General features: G+C 33.7%; 1 protein-coding gene across 3 annotated transcripts; it reads right to left on the reverse strand.

The window, feature by feature from the left end:
- Positions 1–486: 486 nt before the first annotated feature.
- On the reverse strand, positions 487–17147 carry LOC102588497 (NAC domain-containing protein 82-like). Of its 3 annotated transcripts, XR_367878.2 has the most exons (8): positions 17011–17146; positions 16371–16766; positions 15507–15784; positions 6627–7076; positions 1789–2187; positions 1309–1423; positions 950–1030; positions 776–866 (listed from the first exon to the last, which is right to left on the reverse strand). XR_367878.2 is itself a non-coding variant. In XM_006355085.2 (7 exons), exons 2-7 carry the CDS (start codon positions 16519–16521, stop codon positions 682–684), a joined length of 1578 nt encoding a protein of 525 aa, XP_006355147.1. In that variant the 5' UTR covers positions 16522–16766; positions 17011–17147; the 3' UTR covers positions 487–681. The 3 variants fall into 3 exon arrangements, 2 of the variants coding, with proteins under 2 accessions (XP_006355147.1, XP_006355148.1); XM_006355085.2 differs by lacking the exon at positions 950–1030 and having other exon boundaries at positions 487–866; positions 17011–17147; XM_006355086.2 differs by lacking the exon at positions 776–866 and having other exon boundaries at positions 901–1030.
- Between the last annotated feature and the right edge of the window lie 6140 nt (positions 17148–23287).

Raw genomic sequence — 23287 nt, forward strand, 5'->3', positions numbered from 1 at the left:
CTATACTTGAAAATACAGTCCTACACACAAGTTTCACTCTCATCTATCCACTTTAACAAACTAACAACCAAATACTAAGGCACCTACCAAGTGTTACAAAAGATTGACTCTCTAGCCTATAAATTAGTTTTACCACCACCAAGTGTACATACATCCAACTTTCCATATATCCCTTCTTAAACCTTGCTACAAATTACCTGAAACATTTAATTACACAACTTTTCAGGTAATTTGTACTCGTCATCGATATTGAAATCATTCAACTTTGGATTACTAGCAAGTTTTTCCCTTTTTCTCTTCCATTTTCCATTTTCTTCTTCTTGTTAGCAGGAGTATACGCATCAGAAATCCCATTAGCACAGAGGGAAAAAGAAAAAAAAGCCAAACTCAAAGTTAACTAAACTAAGTATGCACAGATTCCAAAAGCATAAGAAGGTTGACTTGAGCACACTGAACTAGAAGTACATCTTTAAAGCAGGAGAATGCTTCAAAATCCAACTTACTAGATGTTAAAACCAAGATAACTAAACACTAAAATTTATTTGAAGCTGTCTCAATAAAAAGGTTGTACTGCTAAAGTCAACTCCAAAAAGGCGAGAAACAAAAAAGAAAGCTAAACTAATAGCAACGCAGAAGGAAGTTGTAAAGTCATAGCAATATTTACACACTTCCTTATCTGACTTATACAGCCGACTGGCAGGTAAGACCAGTACTAGAATCTACCAAAACAGCTAACAAGGCGTCGTCAGTGCATCCATCAACCCAAAGAATCACCTCAGCCTTGGCATGTATGGAGAAGCCAGCACAAAGAGAATCTGAAGCAGAATGAGCAAACATGCAAGAGAAAAACTCTCTTTGCTGCTCACCTGAGGACAAGAGGACAAAAAAATCAAGAAAAAATGATATCACACAGAGCAATATAGCACACATCAAAGACTGCAGCAAGTACCTGCAGCCTCCACCAATCATATAATAGAGGTTAATGCAACCTCATCATAAATACTGCACTACTCATGGTCGATCAAACCACCTAAAGACAACAACACAGAGTAACTTAACTGTTTTCTAAGCCTGGTCATTTCAATCATGAGTGATAGTTAGCTACTTTGACCATAGATGTTCAAAGTATACGAGATTAAATGGAACTTATTTATGTCCGACACTGGATTCTCTGATTTGCATAAATGAACATAGTAGACAAAGAATTTTCAGTATCTCATACTTATTGTCTGCATTCACACTAGCGAGACAAATGAATAGTACGTGACTGCTGGAACACGAACTGTCATCAGAAATGGTAAGATCTACCTCTTTCCGGGTTTTGAGCAGTGTATCTACTACCCTCTGGTTGCTTGTGAGAACTAAAATCAGTCGTGTATGCAGCATTGTATGCCTGATTCACATTAGCTGCATCAGAATTTACCTGCATATTCACAAACCCATTTGGATTGGCTGGAAAAAAGCAACTTTCAAATCAAAAAATAAAAAGTCAAACTTAAATGACTTTTAAGTCAAAAAATAAAAAGTTGGGGGAAACCTACTTTTGGTTTTAACTTATTTTAAGTCATTTAAAACTTATTTTAAGTTATTTTTAACTTTGTCAAACACTCCCTAACTTATTCCAAGTCATTTTTGCCTTATTTTAAGTTATTTTTATATTTGTCAAACACTTCCAGAAGTCAAAAACTGATTTAAAAGTAGGTTTGACCAACTTTTAATCCAATCCAAACACCCTCTAAGTACACATGAAACAAAGGACAAAATTAACATAGAAGAAATTTTCCATACCAAATCATACCCAATAACTTGCTGGATGTGATGTTCAGGGAGCACATGGATCTGATTTTGGCCTGCAACTTGCTGACTTCTGGCTGAAGAATTGCTTCCAAAACAGAACTGTCGCATGTCAACATCAGAACTATGTGGAACACAGAAATCGCCCATCATTACTGGTGTCGTTTCAATGGCTTCAGCAGAGTGACTCAGAGGGATTTTAAGATCGTTGAGCTCCAAATAGGGAACATCTTGGAAAAATATGGAGTCATGACTATAGTCAGTTCCCTGGAATACGGAAAGATCAAATGTTGTTTGATCTAGTTCTACATAGTTGTCAAGGTTTCCAAGACTGTTGTGCATAGCATTCCCATTAGTGAAAGATGCAACTTCAACATTCATATCGTTAGTACCCTGCAGACAAATGAAAAACAATCTAATCTTAATATGATTGATCAAAACATATAGAATTGACGTGGATTTTCAGGGATTCTAGAGGCTAAAGAGTTGTTACAAACAGGAGTGGAACATTGTAGACAGAGACATATGAAACAAGCCCAAGTTTCATATTTCTGAATCTTGCAACTCAACAGTTTCACAGGTAAATAAAAAAGAAGTAAAAAACAAATACATAGTACCTAGAGTATAATTTATACAAGTATTGGAACCCATGCAATGCACGGACAGTACTGTGATCCAACTGTTGGAGCATATTAGATCATATCACCTAAATAGAATTCAGCTGACGTCTTACTTCTCTTTTTCTATCTTAGTAAAACAGAAATTATACTAATTTACTTCTAAAGGCTATTAGATACCTTGGTCTTTGTAGGAACATATTCCTTTTACAATCACTGGAAAAAGATTATAAAGCATAAGATGGTGAAATAAAATATAATATGAAATTATTGAACAAATCCAGATTGCAAGTGTCATGCTTGTCAAGTTGTCAGCAACCTTATTCTCTTTATTGTATGTGTTTAATTTTTGTATTACCAGCTTCAAGCAACATTAACTTGCATCCATCAGCACTGAGTTAAGTGTGCTGGTCTGCTTTCGAAGTTACTCATTCAACAAATTTGAAATTTTTGCTATGATTGTCGCAGTGTTTGGACTTCTATTTTCATTTTCAAATATAATACTGTCATTTTATTTCTCAGTAACAAAAGTCAAATAACAAAATATAAGGCAACGAGCCATATAGTTATTGTAGCCTTTTTGTTCATTTTTTCATAACCGTATTGTACAGACCAGCTTTCACACATCTCGATTAATTTCGCAGATACCTTCCATCTCCCACCAACAAGTATAAAGTAACTCAGTTCACTAAAGCTAGAACAGATCGGAAGAAATCACCTAGTGCTTTGTCTCTAAGAATTGAACTTGAGACCTCATCCACGTCTTTGACCACTAAGTCATACCCTTGAGTGTAACCTTCTTGTAATTGAACTATCTTTATTACATTATCCACTTTTTAGTATTATTAAGTAATCTATAATATAAAAGCAAGAAAGTTTGTTTTGTCATTAAGCAAAGTGCAAGCTACTAAAATGTCACTTGCAAATTTTAGGATAATATATCTATTTTTTTTATTTTTTTTTATGACTGTGGAGTCCGAGCCAGCTTTAGTGCACCTCCACTACTTCCACGGAATACCTACCACCTACCACCTACCACCAGCAACAACTACCAAGTAACTCTATCCACCAATGCTAGGACAAATGAAAGAATCACTTACTATTTTATGGCTTTGCTGAGTTTTGAACTTGAGACCCCGGGATTTTCAACCACTTTATTGACCACTAGGCCACACACTTGGGTGCAGGATAATATATCAATATAAAAACAAGAAAATTTGTTTTGTCATTTACCTAAGTGGAAAGGTATTGCACTGCCACTTAGCAACTTTACGGCAATGAGTATAGTTATTCATGAGATTAAGCCAAGTGGCAAGCTACTATAATGCCACTTGACAATTTTTATAAATAAAAATGCAAGTTTGCTTTTTCATTTAGCAAAGTGGGTACATACTACATTGCCACTTGGCAACTTCAAGACTATGAAAATTTGCCAAGTGACTTTATAATAGCTTGACACATGTCTTAATCTCATGAATATTATTGTCCTAAGGTTGTCACCGCTTGGTTAAATGACAAATCAAATTTTCTTGTTTTCATATATATAGATAGTTCGGTAGTTATTGTAACCACTTTGTTCCTCATTTATCTTAATTTATCCACTATTTAATATTATTACATAAATAATATAGTTTTTTATTAGCTTTGTCAATTGGTTTAATTCCTCATCAATTACTCTCTTTTTAATATATACTTTTCTTACCAATGAATTTTTATTTTTATTTTTATTTTTATTTTTACTATTAGATATCCACATTCTTCAATTGTCTAATTATGAATATATATTTTTTTGAATGGTAAATTTATGAATAATACTTTTGTAAGATTTCGTCATCGTAGGGAAAAATAATTATTAATTTTAATCATTGAAATCATCATCATGCTTTAATATTTTGTTTTTCAATTTAAATGAGATATTGTTGTTATTATTATTATAAATGTAATCCTAAAATTTGTCAAATGGCTTTGTAAGTATTTGTCACTTGACTTAATCTCATGAATTATTATATTTTTTGTTCTTACCAATGAAATATTTTTATTATTCTACGACTAGCAATTCATTTATTTTCATACCGACCCATTTACTTTCTCTTATTTGATTGACTAATCCTTTATATTGGAATGGACTTTTCATTATCCATATTCTTCAATTGTCTATATTCATGAATAATACTTTTGTATATTATTTGTTCACTTTATTTTATTTTTAAAATAAATTTTTTTATATAGTAGGATTTAGTCATTGTAGTGAAAAAATTGTTTAAAATTTTAATTATTGAAATCATTTGCATGATTAAATATTTTATGTTTCAATTTAAATGAGATGTAATTATTATTACAAATGTTATCCTAAAATTTGCCAAATGGCTTTGTAGTAACTTGCCACTCAACTTAATCACACGAATAACTATGTCATTGTCCTAGAATTGCAAGGTGGCAATGTAATAGCTTGTCACTTGACTAAATAACAAACCAAGCGTTATTTTATATTAATATATAGATCATTGGTTCCACATTTATGGAGATGCTTAGAGGCTAGAGGTGTACTTGTGGTGTACACTAGGACGATCAAGGACATGTATGATAGAACCAAGACTAGGGAAAGGACAATGGGAGGAAACTCGAAGTATTTCTCAGCGATTACACCAAGGGTCAGCTCATAGCTTGTTTTTATTTTCTTTGGTGATGGATGACTTGACGTGACAAATCCAAGGTGAGGTTGCCATAGTGAATGTTATTTGTGGATGACATAGTTCTGATTGACAAGACTCACAATGAAATTAACACTAAGCAGGAGGTTTGGAGACCTACCCTAGAATCTTAAAGGGTTCCATTGAGTAGAACCAAGATAGAATACTTGAAGTGCAAGTTCAATGACGTCGCAAATGAGGTTGGCTAGGAAGTGAGGCTTGATACCAAGTCATCAAAAAGAGGCGGAAGTTTCAAGTATCTTGAATCTATTATTCAAGTAAATAAGGAGATTGACAATGATGTCACACATCCTATTGGTGCAAGGTGGAGAAATGAAGGCTCACATCCAGAGTCATGTCATAAGAAGGTGCCACCAACTTAAAGGAAAGTTCTACAGAGTGGTGGTTAGACCAACTATGTTATATGGATAAGTGTTGGCCAATCAAGAACTCTCACATTTAGAAGATGAAAATTGCAAAAATGAGGGAGTTGTAATGGATGTGTGGCACACACTAGAAGAGTGAGATTAGAAATGAAAAATATTCTTGACAATGTGGGAGTGGCCGTGATAGAGGACAAGATGAAAGAAGCGAGGTTAAGATGGTTCGAACATGTGAAAAGAAAACGCACGGATGCCCTAGTGCAAAGGTGCGAGAGGTTGGCAGTAGATAGTTTCAGGGGAGACGGAGGTAAAAGCCAAAGATGTATTAGGAAGAGGTGACTAGACAGAACATGACGTGGTTTCCGCTTACCAAGGGCATGACATTAGATAGAAGGTTATGGAGGACACAGATTAGGTCAGTAAGTAGTTGAGTGTTGTCACGTTTATCCTTCTATACTAGTAGTCGTAGTATTACTTTGATCGTTTCTTGTCCTTTGATTTTTGTTATTATTTGTGTTTCTTGACTTCTTATCCTTCATTGTATAATTTTGTGGTAGTTATTGCTCCATTTCTTCAAATTACTTTAAATAGTATTTAGTCATGGCTTATTCACTTCTGTTAGTTTTTTCTTGAACTGCTTCGTTTTGCTTTTCCTTGAGCAGAAGGTCTATCAGAAACAGCTGCTCTACCCCTCAGGGTAGGGTCAAGTCTGCATATATTCTACCCTTCCCAAACCCCACTTGTGATATTACACTAGGTATGTGTTGTTCCACATTTATGCGTCAATTTCTCAAAGCCAAGCTCCAATATATTTCTTTTATATGCATAAAACTAGTCTTGTAAAAGCTTTATTTCTCGTCACTTATATATCAAAACTGTCATGCTTAGACTTGGACTTTTCAAATATGAAGAATGTGAAAGCCATGCTCAGAATACATGTTTACTATTTCTGACTCCAGCACTAAAAAATATAGAATAAAGAAAAAGGAAATTACTATTGTTTTGACACTAGTAACATTTAAAGAAAAAGGAAATTATTAACCAAAGAGATTGACAAATACCACTAATAAACATGCATGGTGCAACTAAATGTTACTAATATTTATGTCAATGAGCTCAATAAACTAACGGAGAATACTCACCAGGTTATCCTCATTTCCAGCAAACAATATAGCAGGATCTTCAATGAAATTGTCAAAGAGCTGAATCATGTAATCCTCCTCTTCCTGAGGCATCTTCTTACTGTATAGCTCAGCAGAAGATGGACCTGGTTCAGTTAAATGCCAAAGAGATTTGTTTCCTGGGTCAACCATGGTGGTAATGACAGAGCAGCTTAGGTTGTCAGGCATTGCAGGTACAGAAATTGCACCATATGAATTAGGTTCAGCAGGCATCTCATGTATGTAAGGCTGGGTCACAATTGAGCAGGTTTCATTGTCAGGCAGAGGTAAAGAAGGAATACTGGATTGATTATGTTTAGCAGGTGTCTCATTATCTTCCCAATCTTCCTCCTTAAATGGTGCTCCATACTGCGCTCCATTTTTGGGACCTGATCCGCTTTTCTTAAATACTTTGCAAAGCACGTATGCATCCTATTAACAGAAGTACAATGATGAGTAATAATTAAAAAACGGTGGCTTGAAAATAATAAAAGCTAAGACTGATATTTTAAACATATACAAGTATTCAGAAAACAGTGAAAAGCTTGAATTGAAATTGTCTCTGTTTCAAACAATCAAGTTTAAAACTGTGTAACACAGCAAAATTTAAATGGTGCATCACAATAAACATACAATTTGGGAAACACGGCTTTTCTTTCAAAATATAGGTTGAGGAGTTGAATACAAATTAGAGAAGCATTTGACACCAGAGTCACTTGCATAGCTGTGTTATAACACTAGTGCCCCATGTAAAAGGCCCATCTATTTCATTAGATGCTTTAACTAAAAGGAAGGGTTTGGACGCACCAGCATCTAAAAATTTGAAATGAAACAAACAAACTGAAGTAAAAATAAAAGGCCAGCAATGCTGGCTCCAGTGACAGAAGCTTATAGTGAGATGGGTTTTCCAAAGCTGCCAAGAAAAAGATAATGGGAACCTAGGGGTGTCAAATGGGCAGGGGTTGGGTTGAAATTGGAGATATTAAAATGGGTTGAAATAGAAATTGGGTTACGTTCTGACCCGCCCAAGTTTACTTTGGGCTCAAACGGGTTGGGTTCAAATGGGCTTGAAAACGGGTTGGGTTCAAATGGGCTTAAAACGGGTTGGGTCTTGACCCGCCCAATTTGGCCTGGTTAATCTCAATAATTTTAATATATTGTTATTTATGTTTTATAACCACAATTTGAATTTCAATTCAAGAGAATTTTAAAAAAGAAGTTACAAATTGATAGATAAATCGTAAAAAATATAAAATAGATAGTAATGCATACCTTCAATATAGAAACATACATCACATCAATGCAAATAAAGAGCCTTAAAACGGGTTGAAATTGGAGATTAAATTGGGCTCAATTGAGGATTCTCTTAAAATGGAGGCTTGAATGAGTTGAGATTGAACCCAATTCAAATTATCTTGAGCCCAAACCTTAATATTCTAGGCGGGTTACCTATAATTGGGCTCAATTTTGACACCCCTATGGGAATCCATATCGTTAACCAAAAAATTTGCGATAATGTGTAGCTTGAAGAATTGAGTGAATGGGAATTAGAAAGACAGGAACTATCACTTCCATCACTAAAACAATTTAAAGTTCAGAAGTTCATGGAGAATTCATATCCAAATGTTATATTGTAAATTTAGATTATTGATACTTCGACGACACAATTGTTGGAAGCAAGATAAGAGTTGTTGGCAAAGAGTTCCATGTGTGATAACTCTTCCATAGTTCATTTTCAACTAGAGCATGTTTGAAGCTTGTTTTCTTGCATTAAAACAGCTGGACTAAAGTTGATTTATTTGCATGTAGATAGAGAATAAAGTGTATAAAAATACATATATGATATGATTTGAATGTGCTTTTTTAAGAACTTCCCTGTACTATTGGATTTGGTTCTTGACAATGAAAGAAAGTCCAAAGACAAATATATTGTGCTATAAAAAAAATGTTTAGGTATCGACTTTGCCGAATATTACTTAACATCAGGAGCATTAGGCCTGGTACACCTTGTGTGATATTTTGTACCCCATTAGTAGGAAAGAACTAGCACTGCCTGCTTTTATCACACTTGTACTCTAGAAGGGAACCTAGCTAAAGGGGTCTAATGGCTATGGTGAATCCATAGCATCAGAAAGTATATTGGGTTAGCTTAAGAACATCCCATTATATAGAGAGATGATATAAAATTCAATTTTTTCCCTCAATATACAGTTTAATAAGCTCACCTGAGTACTGAGATAGGAGCATTACCCCAACTTGTAGGGAGAGTTTCAACTTTATTTCTTTTATGAATTAGATATGAGTTATGAAATATGATTTTAAGAAATGTTAAATCAATGATGGTTTGACAATTGATATTATAGTTTTCATTCATGACGTGCTTTATTTCTTATAAATGAGATTATCGATGATTCTGAGCTCCTATGGACCTTTGCCTTCCCTCTTTTCCACAATAACAAGAAAAAGAAGATTTTTTCCAACTTGAACATGAATATGAACTACAACACATTCAATCCTTAGACAGAAACATAAGACTGTTTTTGTGTACCATATCCTGATTCTGCTTAAAATATGATTTTCTTTATTATGCTTATCCTAAATAAAATGTTATAATTGATATTATTATCTCATTCAGTCGGGTGTGACTGACCCCTCTCCCTTCTTTTGCATAGATACTAGCTGAGGATGACACTTCGGTTCAGGAAGATTGACAGGTAAAGCTGAAGACGGATCCCATGATCCCTACACTTGCTTCACCTGGATCCTTATTTGCCCTAACTATAGACAATTTTGGCTTATTTTTGTAATTCAACTCTAATTTTATGCTCCTAGAGACGGTCTATATGTTTGTGGTTAATGTTTAGTACAAATGTAACTTGAAACTCATATAGTAGTTGTGGAGTCGTTGACTTGGTATTTTTGATATTATTTAGCCTTGAAATTCAAAAACCTCTAGGCAATGTAAGATAGCCATTTTCTAGATGTTGCCTTAATCATATTGTTTTTTGCAGTTCCAAATCTATTCTCCAAGCATAGCCGCCATGCACTACAATAAGAACTGACAAATCAATTGAAGACAACTGCAAGCATTAATTTTAAGACAGCAAGGCCTTATTATTTGCACTTAATGAAGGTCTAAATTTTAATTATTTAGGTCTTAGCTATTACGTGCATTTGTTTTTTAAATCGGAATCTTAATCATTCAAATCTCAATCACTAGGTATTTTGGATTTTTTCTTTTACAACCACTTAATGAGTCTGAACAGATTGGAATAATTAAGATCTACAACAAAATCTTATCTCTAAAAAGCTATGCACTCAAGGATTTATGTAGATGACATTTCACCATTACTTAATCCACTTTCACTGGTAATCAACGCCACAACCCACTGTTATCAACTAACACTACCCACAACCACCATCTTTAGCCACAATCACAACCACCATCTTTAGCCGCCGCCACCACCACCACTACTAATCACCACAATCAATCGTAATCACTACTAGCCACCTTTTACCATCATCACCACCAACCACCATTACCACAATAACCACCAATCACTACTGACAATCACATCGATCAAGCACCACTATATATCGTCAATCACAACGATCATTCATCTCCACCACCATTAGAAATCATTATCAACCACACATCGGTCATCTCCACCACCATCAAGTACCACCATTAACCACTACTATTTGTCACCATCACCACTAGCTACTACATACTCACTAGTCACTACCACCACCATGACCCCTAGTAGACATCCAAAACCACCACGAACCCTAGTGGACACCTACAACAACCACCATTTGCCATTGTCATTGCCAACACCAACCCTCATGTAACATTTTAAAGATACTTTGTTGATATAGTTTTTAGATCATTTTGTATTTTATATAAAAAAAGAATTATTTTTTTTATGACAAGGGAAACCCGCAGCCACTACCCTTTGGGTGCGCACAGGGTAAAACCCTCACTCCTATGCAATAGCTCGCAAACCACGTCTGGTGCGACGAGCTCGACCCAGAAGGCAAACCCCTTGCTTTCAACCTTTCACTGGCAAGGGGTTTCGAGCTTGAGACCTCCAACATGGAAGTCCCAAGCTCAAACCACTGGGCCACCCCGAAGGGTATATAAATTTTATTTATATTATCAACTATTAGATAAAAACAAGTTTTATGCATTCAAATGTTGAGAAAACAATCTTTAATCATTTAGTATTTATATCTTAATATAACATTGTAATATCCAAACATGCACTCAAATTCATACATCTTAATCTTAATACACATCTTAATATTCAGATTTATATTCAAATTCAGTCATTTAATCTAAATCTATATAGTACATTAAAAACACGAACCTCAAAAAAGTTGAATTACATAAATGCTCTTTTTAGGAGACTTAAATATCGCATTTAAGGAAAATTAACATCTAATATGTTCACGCGAAAGGTCGTCTTTGTTTTATGGTTGATATAAAGTCTCTTGTGCTTTCTTCCATAACCGTAGCACAATCTAGTTTCGTATTTTGCCTCATGTACTACTATTCTAGATATACTTTGGTTTTGTTTTAAAATGTCTCCAATTACGTTTCACTTTGTCAATGGAATCTGCGGTATTGAATTTTTTTGTTAGGTTTTCTTTCTTGTTTCTTTGTTTATCACTCTCTGTGTTAGTTTTCTTGTTCGTTTGTGCTGAAATGTTGACTGATTTTCAACAACAAAAAGAGAACTGGACAAATTTAATTGTTTTGTGGAATGCTATCAGTGGTTTACATCATAGATGGGAATAAAAATAATTTCTCAAAATTTAGGATTCTGCCACTTTGGCGCCATAATAGATAAATTGGCAAACACTTCTGTTCATATTTGTATACTGAAACAAAATTTTCTTTCCAATTTTGTTTTATGAAAATGAATCCTCTCACGTCTTACTCAAAAAAAATTCTTTGATTCTATGGATTTCAAATGAAAATAGTTTAGTATAAAATCCACAAGACTTGATAGTTGCAGTTCCATCTACAAGTTCTTCTAAAGTTTCCAATTGGCGGAGGGTTTTGGCAAGCTCAAGTTTGAATAGCCAAAGAGATTAAGTTCTTGTTTGGTCATAGATTTCGGGAGTAGATTTTCAAAAAAATTGAACACATTGTTTGTTCATGAAATTTGGTCAGGTTTTGAAAATTTATCTTCAAAAAAATTCACGTCCAGTCACAAAACTTCAAATATTTTTGAAGTAAAAATGCACGTCCAAACACAATTTCAAGTTCCAAAAACAATTTTTCAACACAAATTCAAAAACTCTTTTTTTCCAACTTTCAACTAAATCTATGTCCAAACGCTAGCCATGCCAAGTCTTGAGACATCTCAAACCACAAATGTTGCAAGTCAATAGAAGTTTATGGACACAAGGCCACTAAAATTTATGGACTCAGGTATATCTTTAATTACCGTCCCTTACCATGTGAAGTTTTGAAAGTTAAGCCTATGATTTGAGGAAAACTTCCAAGTTTTGTGCAATTCCAGAGAAGAAATTTTTCCAAAAACGCAAGGTGGATGGTATCTGAAAGGCTCCTAGCTTTAAGTAGTGAGACAAATGCAAGTACCAAAGCCTTGCAAGAGTTCCTAGTCACTCGTGAACTGTTACCCAGTTCTTACAATTGCTCAGATTCAACTTTTTAAGATATGGCATTTGGCTAAAGTTTTGGAGTGATAACTTTAGCCATTTAGTTAAAGAGAGAAAGAAGATCTCCTTAGTGTGATAACGCTAATGAAAAGAAAGGACCATGGTGTCTGGGGAAGTATCAAGCTCTAAGATCATATTGAAAAATAAGAGATTTGAGTAATTTTGAATAGTGCATGGGCATGTTAGGCATTTACCCTGAATTTATTCTTACTTGACGACCTAATATTCATTCAGTAGATTAAGGACTCATATGCAATTCAACCTTCACAATCACTGGTGAGATTTGAACTCTCAACACTTAATGATATATAAATACTACTTAAAGGTGTATATGATGAAGCCAACGATTTTGCACATGGAATGTAGATTAAATTAAACAAAAAAGGCAAAGCTTGAATATTTCAGGGAAGTGCAATCAAGTGAAGTGCCTCAAGGACGAGAATGGCGAAGTGTTGGTAGAAGAAGCAGACATTAGAGAAGAAGGCAAACATATTTCCATAAGCTCTTGAATGAAGGAGACAAGGATATCGTGTAAGAGCATTCCGAGAGTCGTAGAGATTTTGGGTACTATAGATGCATAAAGGGTGCGAAGATTAAGAGGGCTATCCGCAAGAAAAGGAGAAGAGCAATTGGGCCATACGAGATCTCCGTGAAGGTTTCAAAGAATGCAAGCAAAGAAGGTAATGGAGTGGTTGGCTGAGTTATTTAATGTCATTTTTAGGACGGCCAAAATGCCAGAAGAATGGACGTAGAGTACAATGTTGTTGTACAAAAACAAGAGTGATATTCAGCATTGCAACAACTATAGGAGCATCAAGCTAATAGGTCATACTATGGAAGTTAGGGAAAGGGTGGTCCAAATGATGATGAGAAGGGGGATGTATCTCCAAAACACAATACAGATTCATGTCGGGGCTATCAACTGCAACGATTGTCCATCTTGTAAGGAGATTGTTGGAGCAACATAAGGACAAGATGACAGACTTCCACATGGTGTTCAACGACCTAGAAAAAACATATGATAAAGTCCCTTGGAAGGTCCTTCAGAGATGTTAGCAAGCTAAACGTGTAATTGTGACTTATATTAGGGCAATCAAGGACATGTACAATGGAGCAAGACTCGGTTTAGAATAGGGGAGGTGACTCAAAACATTTTTCAATCATGATGGGGATGCACCAAGAATCAACCCTTAAGTCATTAACCCAATCCTATTTGCCTTAGTGATGGACGAATTGACACAATGTATTCAAGGGTAGGTGTCATGATGTATGTTATTCACAGATGACACAGTATTGATTGACAATATGCATAGTGGAGTTAGCGGTAGACTAAAAATTTGAAGATAGACCCTAGAGTCTTAAGGTTTCGTGATAATTTGGACTAGATAAAGTACCAAAGTGCAAGTTTAGTGACATGACAACATGAGGCAGAGGTGGAAGTGAAGATCCATGCACAAGTCATATCCAAGGGAGGAAGCTTCATGTATCTTGGGTCCATAATATAAAGAGACTAAGAGATCGATGATGATATCACAAATTGTAATGGAGCAAGGTGGGTAAAATTGAGGTTTGCATCCGAAGTATTGTGCGATAAGAATGTCGCCAAGGCTTGATGGTAAGTTCTACAAGTGGTGGTTAGACCAACATTAGTGTATAAGGTTGAGTGTTGGCTAGTAAAGAACGACAGGTTCAGAAGATGTGTAGCGGAGATGAAGATGCTCAAATGAATTTGTGAACATAATAGGAGAGATATGATTAGGAATGAATTTATACGGGGATGTGGGAGTGGCCTCTGTGGTGGGCAAGATGAGGGAAGCAGGTTTGAGATGGTTCGGACATGTGAAGAGAAGATGCGCTAGTAAGGAGGCGTGAAAGGTTAGTTGTAGTAGGAGTTAGAAAAGGTAAAGGTAGGCTGAAGAAGAACAAGGAGGTAATTAGACAAAATACAACACAACTTCAGCTTATTGAGGACATGACCATAAAAAGGTGTGGAGGTCAAAGATTATGGTAAAAGATTAGTAGGTAGCCGAGTGTTGCCGTCCTTTAGGAGGGAGAGACAAGGGGATAGCCCCATCTCCTTGCAGACTTATTATTAGTAGTATTTAGTAATTGCATAGTTTCTTTTTCTTCAATGTGTTTTGTCATATCTGTTGTTTCATTTGTTTTATATGTTTGATATTTTGCTATCATATTTTTCTTGCAACTCTGCTTTAAATAACTTCTTTTTAAGATGAGGACCTATCGAAAACATCTCCAACTTGAAAATATGGGGTAAGATTTGCGTACATCTTACCTCCCCAAAGCCCCATTTATTACATTGGGCATGTTATTAGTGTTGTTGCAATCAACCTTGAGAAGAATATTATGTCAAGGCGCAATTGATATTGTTATGTCAGAAGGATATTGAGAAAATAAAGAGGATGAACAAATGTTGTTTTCAGCATCGTCTATTAGAGCAATCAAATTTCAAAAGGGGACATACCACAGTCCAATCGGCAGTGTGATAACTAGAAGAACAAAGACAAAGTTGGCCAGAGAGTAAGCCTTTTGACTTTATTCATCAATGGTCTTAATGGCGGCAATGTTGGCTTTTGGTATATTGAAATTTTAATTTATAACAAAATCAAATGTTTCTAGACAATGCATGCGAATTAACAGTTACTAACTATTTTGGTATATAAATTATATAAAAATGAGAAGAAATACATGTGAAACGCATGTGCAGAGAAACTAGTCTTAATAACCAAATAACGCTAAAAAGTTAACACAAAAAGGAGAGTACAGAAAACAAGGATGTAAACTACAAAAAGATTCAAATTTTGGACACTTCCCACAAAGGAAGAAAAACATGAAATATCAAGAAGTACATGGAAAAACCTGTACTATCTAGCAGTACAGGAAAAACTCATAATGTCAAGAAGAACAGGAAAAACACAGAACAAGATACAGAATATATCAACTAGACCATATCGCTCTCACCAATCCAAAAATCCACAATTCCAATTATTGGGCATGATGTCCTAATTAAGGTTCTCAAAAAATTGAAACTGCATACGACTTACCCCAACTCACATGCACGCACAAAAATCGAAGAGGAAAGTAGCAAGGTATGTCGTTGGGATAGCAGATATGCCAGTAAGAGTACAAATACACTGAGAGTTAAAAAGGTACCAGAGAAAATCCTGCATCTGCAATATCTTTATCTTCAAATCTATACTCGTGAATAACCCAATCAGTTCTCTGCCCTCGTGGTGCTTTACCTTGGTGAAAAACCAAAGTCTTAACAGATCCAACAAACTTTTCATCATAAAGAACACGTCTATCCTTGCCAGTAATTTTCCAGAATCCAGTTTCAGTAGTGCGATTCATCCTGAATCCACTTGCATACTTTCTCTTACTTGGGCAAAAGAAATACCATTCAAGATCTTTACTTTTGTAGCAACATTTGTCTGAAGAAATACAAACATTATGAACAACTGAACAGGCACAGATGAGCAGAAATAAATCCATAGCAGAATAAAACACAAGAAGCCTTCATGATACAAAGAAGATATTGTATAGAAAGCCAAACAGGCTTGGAGCATTCTTTCACCAGTAAGAAGACAACTGTTTGAGTATTTGATCAGTAATACGGAGAAAAAATGAAATTAATTTTTGGTTGTCTCAAATTCTTGGTTAATCTACAATGTAAAAGTGTTTGCTTTTGAGCAAGATATAATTTGTGAACTCATATGCATGGTTCATTTGGTTTCTCACCTTGTTTCTAAGTGATTATTAATGATTTTTTTATGTCAAATCTTAACGATTAAACCAATAACCGAATCGATAATGATCGATAACCGATAAGTCAATATCTTGATGGTTCTATAACAATTTAGCATGCCTACAAACCGATAACTAATAAATCAAACCGATAAATTTCAAGACCAAACCAATCGATACGCAGCCCTAGTTTTCTGTATAAAGACATACTTCATGTTAAGAACATACCATTTATATGCACATATCAAGACTACCAAAGAGTATGACATATACCTGGAAGATCCGATGGGGAGAACTTATAAATGTTGAGTTCTGATATGGCTTCAAAAAGGATCTTTTTCCCCATGATCTTCCGCTTTAGATAGTACATTATCAGCTCAACATCAGTAGGGTGAAAGCGAAACCCTGGTGGAAGCTTCGCCATCGGAAATAGTAAAAAACCGCACAGCCAAATAAAATGAAAAGTACACAGCACTAGTAGGTCTCAGTGAAGCAAATTTTAACTAAAGAAAGTAACAGAGTATATAGACTAGTATACACCAGAGTCAAGTCCAATGCCTAAACAATATCTTCCCGGAGCACCAATGTCTTCTTCGATTCAACGCAGCCCAAACAAAATAGTGATGCTTCTGGTTGATGCTAACAGACATCTGGTGTGCAATACAGAACCTGTTCCATATCAAAAGCCTCAGAAATACCGGTTCAAAAAGAACTGCGCAAAAGGCAGAGGGCAATAACACAACACTAGAATTTGAAAGAGCTAAAAGAGTAACAAATCACGGTGACGGAACACTAGCGTGAACAATAAATACTTTTTTTTCACAAACAAAATTAGAGAAAAAATGAGTAATTAATCAACAAGGAGAACCAAATCAAAATCAAGAAGAATTCAGAAGGAGAACAAGGAACGAACCGGAGATGGCAAACGAAGGAGAAGGCGGACGCGAAGACGACGATTAGATGGAGGAAGGAGGACCACAATGATGGGGAAATAGGGTTTTATTGAACGCGTTTAGTTCAATGAAGTGAAGTTTCTTCAGTAACAAAATCCAAGGAGCGTGTGAGAAAAACCATTTAAAAAAAAAAAATTATTAGTTTATCAGTATTGGGTTAATAGTTTAAAACGGTTTTGTAAAATGTTTTTATTAGGGTATTGATTTGATTTTTTATTTTATAATTTTGACTAATATAATGGTTAATTAAATAACCCAATAAGATTATTTTAAAATTATATTTTCCTCCTTATTAAATAACATTGATATTAACACTTTATAAATCTTATTTTTAAAATACTAGTATTACTTTCGACCGTATGCAACACAAAGTAGTCTTTATATTGTGATACCTTCTCTCTTCTCGATACAAACTAGTATTATCTTCTCTCTTCTCAATTTCAATCTAATTGTAACACAAAGTTGTCACAGAAAGACATTTAATGTTGTTTCCTCAATTTATCGTATGAGTAGAACGAATTCAAACAATTTTCTTAAATAAAAGTGATCAATGAAGAAATTTGTGTTGGTCTATTATTGCTACCAATTCTATTTTTATGAACATCGTGTATATATAATCATATGAGCAATTTTTTATCGGTTAAATCGAAAATCGAATCATTATGAATAAAAAGTCTATTAATCAAAAATTGATAATAAACATCTTGTTTAGTTATCGATTTAGCATGTTCACAAATCGAAAATCAATATATTGAACCGCAAATGTATAAAATTAAATCGAATCGACCGATGTGCACCCCTAATCTAAGGGATCATTCGGTAGTTGGTTAGAATTATGTGAGTATTAATAATATATGAATTAGTTATGAGCAAATTATGCATTACTTTATGCATAGATTAGTTATTCATGTATTTATTACTCCACCTTCTATTCTGCATAAGATAATATATAGATTCTCTCATAACTTGTACATGTATTAGTTGTGGGGGTTCCTAAACTTGTCAATCAAACTTCGTATTAATTTTATAAGTGAATAACTTATGTCAATCAAACTTTGAATTAATTTTATAGGTGAAAATTTTATTTCCTATCTATCTACCAAACGTTGTACAAGTTACCCGGAAAATAATACATGAATAACTTGAATTTTATCCCACTACCAAACAACCCCTAAAGGTTTTCATTGGCTTATAAAGTTCCGCAAATTTTAAATAGGTCTTTGGCCATCTTTGAGAAAATCGTAACAATATTTTAAAACTTATATTACAAGTCATAAATGTAACTTTTAAGAATTTTTTAAAATAAGATCTTAGTTGCAAGTTTTAACACATTAGAATTATTTTACATTAAATTAATATTTATTTATTTTATCTTGTATTTATCATATTTTAGAAAGTAAAAAAAAGGTTTGTGCATTAATTTTTCATTTCGAGAAAACCTATTACTAATACAACTAATTATCATCTTACTATATTTTAGGGAATTATTGAGAGCACATTTTTGAATTTTTCAAAAAGAAAAAAAAATCATAATTCTCTCTACACACTTTTCGCTCAAAAATATGATACTCATCTCTATCTCTCCCCAATATATTCAATTTCTCTCTCTCTCTCTCTCTCTCTCTCTCTAGTTAACATTAGTTTAATTGTGTGTGTGTGTTTTTACTACATTTTATGCGAATTCTTTCATCCACGACTTTCAATTACTGATTTTGTGCTTTTGGGGAGATTTCTTCAACAACAAAAATCTAGTTTTTTTCCTACGGTTTCAATTTGAAAATCATATTCTAAAAAATCAAAAAAATTAGGATTGTTGTATACTCAATCTATACCTTACATATTTTGGTCATTGATATTTAAATTTTTATTGATGTCTAGAAAATGTTTAACTTATAGTTTCATTAGCTTTAGTTTAGTATAGTCTTTTGAAACCAGCTTATATACACACACTAATTACATACACTAAAAAGTATACATGTTGGGTCCTTGATGCATGAACTACACATTAAATAGTTATATTCATGGGATTTTGATTTATTGAAATCTATTTATATACCATTCTAAAAGCTACGCGGTAATGTGAGTATTTGTTATATAGGTATAAGCTATATGTGTATTGATTATGCCGGGTCTAGTTATAAATGCATTTATTATGTAGGTATTAGTTATACATGTATTGATTATGCAGGGTCTAGTTATACATGTATTAGTTATGTAGGTATTAGTTATACATGTATTGACTATGCAGGGTCTAGTTATATATGCATTAGTTATGTAGGTATTATTTATGAAGAGTTTAGTTATGTAGAGATTACAATATATTGATGAACAAATTTTTATTTTTTAATTTCAAAAATAAGTAGTGAGCTAATAAAAGACATAAAGTGACACATGAAGTTGTTCTGGATTTTTAAAAAGACGTCTTAACTATGCGGGCGTCCTATTACCCCCTAAACAATTTTAAAGTGATATTATTACATTAGTGTTTGGTCAATCTCAGATTTTAAAAAACAAGTGTTATCACACACCAATTATTATGTGATACGTGTTAATTTAATTTAAAATATAATTTTTTTCATTTTAAATTTTTCTTTATCCGTTTTTTTTCTCTCTCTTACTTTTTGACTTATTTTATTTTTATTACTTTTATTTTAATTTCATCTTACATGTCACTTCACCTTCCATCTCACCCCACCCACCTACCCCAATTTCAAGCTAACCTCCTTTCTGTATTTTTTTGCTTTCTTTCTTCTTCTTTACCTCTCACTCTCATCCTTCCCAACCCACGTCAAATTGTGTCCCTCCCCATTTTTTTTCTTCTTCTTCAGTCAAATTTCATTCTTCCAGTGATTTTTTTCTTAAAAAAATTATCTTATTTTCTAAACTTTGTTGAGTTAGTAATAACAAAACTAATTTTTTTTTAAGAAAATTCAAAATTTTAAAAGTATCATCAATTAATTTATCTTCTTTTCATATAACTACACAATTTAAAATAATAATTTTGAAAGAATCAATTAATTCCCCAAAAATTAAAGAGTTTGATTGAAATTCGGATAAAAAGGCTAAATGTCACTCCTAATCATCTTGAAATCTAATAGGTTTATCAAAATGTTCGAAATGTAAAAAAAATAGATAAAGGTTTAGAATTGAAGAGACTTTAAACTAATAATAGTAAAAAAAAAAAAAAGGGGGGGGAGGGGGGGGGAATTGTGATAAAATTTGTCACATTGAAAGTGGGGAGTTTCAATGGAGATGTCAATGAATTTTTGAAGAAGAAAGAAAAAAGAGAGAGGAAAAATAACAAAGAAAAAAAGTTAAAATAATAAGAAAAACAATAAATTATATTTTATACAAAATACCTATAAAAATAAAGTTATATTCATTATTTTAGGTTGCTCACGTTCTTTAAAGAGAGTGCATACACTCTCTATGTCAGGTGGACGAAAAATGATGTAATAATATAAGTTCAAGATTGTTTAGGGGGGTAATAAGACGTCCACATATTTAAAGTGTCTTCTTGAAAATTCGGAAAAACTTTAGGTATCACTTTATGTCTTTTCTCTATTTATTATAACCATTAAAATAATCAACTATATAAATAACACCTTAAAATTAAATAAATACAAATAGCTAAAAACAATCAAGTAAATAACAAATAACTTAAGTCTTAAAGTAATTAAGTGATTTCTATTCAATATGATTAAGCAATTCAACAATAGGTAATTTAAATTAAAATAAAGAGAAAATGGTCAAATGCCCCTTAAGCTTTAATCGGATTTCCAACTACACACTCATTCTTCACGGAAGTCTTATTACCACTCTGAACCTTCACTTTATATATTAGTTAACCCTTATACACTGATGTGTCCTAGAACGTGAACCCACCTCATCTAGAGGCGTAAAAGCGAATTAACAGTACATGTGGAGTCCAAATAAGCAATTTTTAATTATTTTCTCAACCATATTTCCCAACGGAAACTAAAATAGAAATATCTAAGGTTTCTTCTTTTTCTGCTTGAACAAATATTTTCCAATTCATCTCTTACTCTTTTCCACCATTTTCAAAGCATGAAGCTTGAATTTAGTTATCGTAATTGTATCTTCCGCTACAAAGCTTGAATTTAGGGTTCACAATCTTCTTCCCAATTTCATATTGAGGATTCGAAATTTTCTCCAATTTTATCTTCTCCTATTTTTTTATTTTTTTGTTGTTGTTGTTAGGATTAGTAATGACAAATGCGAATTTGAATAAACTATGCATAGAAGAACCAGACTCAATGCAATGCAAACATGGAATTTTGTTGCATATGCAGACTTCTTGATCGAAGTCAAATTCCAAAACTGTTTTGATTTTTCAGTTTAAGAATTACAATTTTTTTTTATGGAGAGTCAAAGTCGATCCAAGATCAAAATTATCCTCCCAAAATTGGTGAACAAAATCAAATAGTTGGAAGATGAAGTTTGGAGGAGGCAGATTCAAATCAATGAGCAACAAGTTCACATTGATAATTTGACATTGGAGAAGAGGTTCAAAGGAAGTTCATCTCAAATGGTTCAAAGAGAGTGAAAGTGGTGTAGGTTCAATTGGAAGGTCATTTTGTGTATTTTGATTTGTGTTGTTGCTTTGTTCATCAACAACCTATTTCAATGTAGTGATTCAAGTACTGAGCTAATTTAATTGCCATAGCTTATGTTAGATGTGATATGTTTTGAAACTCCTTAACTTCCTCTTAATTTTTTTCTTTATTCCTCTCTCATTTCTTGAAGTTTTCTGTTGAGATTGTTGATTTTCCATTCCATTTCAGCTTGCTTATAATACTTGATTTGAAACCACATCTAATATAAAATAAATAAATATATATACTTAAATTAATAGAAAACAATTACATTTAGGGCTTTGATTCCATTTTCAGCTTGAAACATACCCATTCCAATGAGTATTGACCTTTTGTATAAGTGAGTGCTTCCATTACCCCAACCTCTTTCTCTCCCTCTTTTACTAGTAGTACATATTGAAGATGCATGGTAATCAAGAGGTGCAGAAGAAGATGCAGGGTAATCACCAAGTGCTAGATATTTAGGAGGTGCACTAAGTATTGCAGGTGCACCTAGTGTTTCACTTGGTTTTCCTCTTAGCAGATGCACTAGGTGTTGCAGGTGCAATAAGTGTTTCTCTTGGTCTTTCTCTTACCCTTTTTGCAAATGCACTAGGTGTTGCAGGTGAAATAGGTGTTTCTATTGGTCTTCATTTTGCCCTCTTTGTAGATGCACTAGGTGTTGCAGGTGCAATAAGTGTTTATTTTGGTCTTCCTCTTTCCTTCTTTGCAGAATGCTCATCTTTTGTTTGTGCTTTGTACAGATATAGTTAAAAATAATTGTAGTTATTACATATGAGATCTCTATCACATATCAATTGAAAGTTAAGATATTACCTTTGGTCTGCCTTAACTTGAAGTTCTGCAATTTCCCCTGCTTGGATTTTGATGGTTCTTCCTTTGTTGATGACTCAACACTTTATGGACATACTTTCTTGCTATGGCCTCTAACATTACAATTACTACATGTCATGGCAAGTCCAATTTGATTTAGCTTTCCAGATTTCTTATATTCACTAGTTTTTTTCCTTCTAAGCTTACCTGGCCTGCCAGACATACTTTTTATTTCTAGTGGTGCAACTATGAGGTTAGTAGATACTTCATGTATGTGACTGGTTGAAGGACATTGCCATAAGTCCTCAAGTAAGTTTCCTTACTATAGCAATTGTCAATGTAGTCAAGCTGTTCACATTTCTTAAAGTAAATTGCAGCCACAACATGTGTACATGGTATGCTATTTCAACTACCATACCCTACAACTACAAGTCCACCTGCCAAGATCCACACTGTGTTGACATAGTCCCCTCTCATTTCAAACCCATCAACTCTATCAAATTTAATATTACAATTTATGTCATGATCCAATTTCTCGAGTCATGATGACACCTACTATAACCCGATAGTAGGTAAGTCGACATGTACCTAGAACGACAAGTAGTGAGTATAAGTGTAGAACTAAATAGAAATAACACTAGTAATAAAAATAAGAAAGAAATGGAAGCAAACTAAAATTTATATACAATTGAATCTATCCTAGAACTTCGAAGTCACGAGTACAAAGTTGTCTAATATGAAAATAAAAATGTCAAAAGTGGACCACAACAAGTCGTCTCAAAGGCAAAAGACTAGCTAAACATATATA

This window comes from Solanum tuberosum, unplaced genomic scaffold (assembly GCF_000226075.1).
Source record: "Solanum tuberosum cultivar DM 1-3 516 R44 unplaced genomic scaffold, SolTub_3.0 scf00192, whole genome shotgun sequence".
NCBI lineage: Eukaryota > Viridiplantae > Streptophyta > Magnoliopsida > Solanales > Solanaceae > Solanum > Solanum tuberosum.

Bases quoted from the DNA above. Each gene is read 5' to 3' on its own strand.
- LOC102588497 (XM_006355085.2), bottom strand. From the start codon at position 16,521: ATGGCGAAGCTTCCACCAGGGTTTCGCTTTCACCCTACTGATGTTGAG. The intron at 7,077-15,506 runs GTACCTTTTTAA...TTCTGTTAATAG, and splicing joins CAGATGCAGGATTTTCTCTG to GATGCATACGTGCTTTGCAA. The intron at 867-1,308 runs GTAGATCTTACC...TCTTGTCCTCAG, and splicing joins TGCTCAAAACCCGGAAAGAG to GTGAGCAGCAAAGAGAGTTT.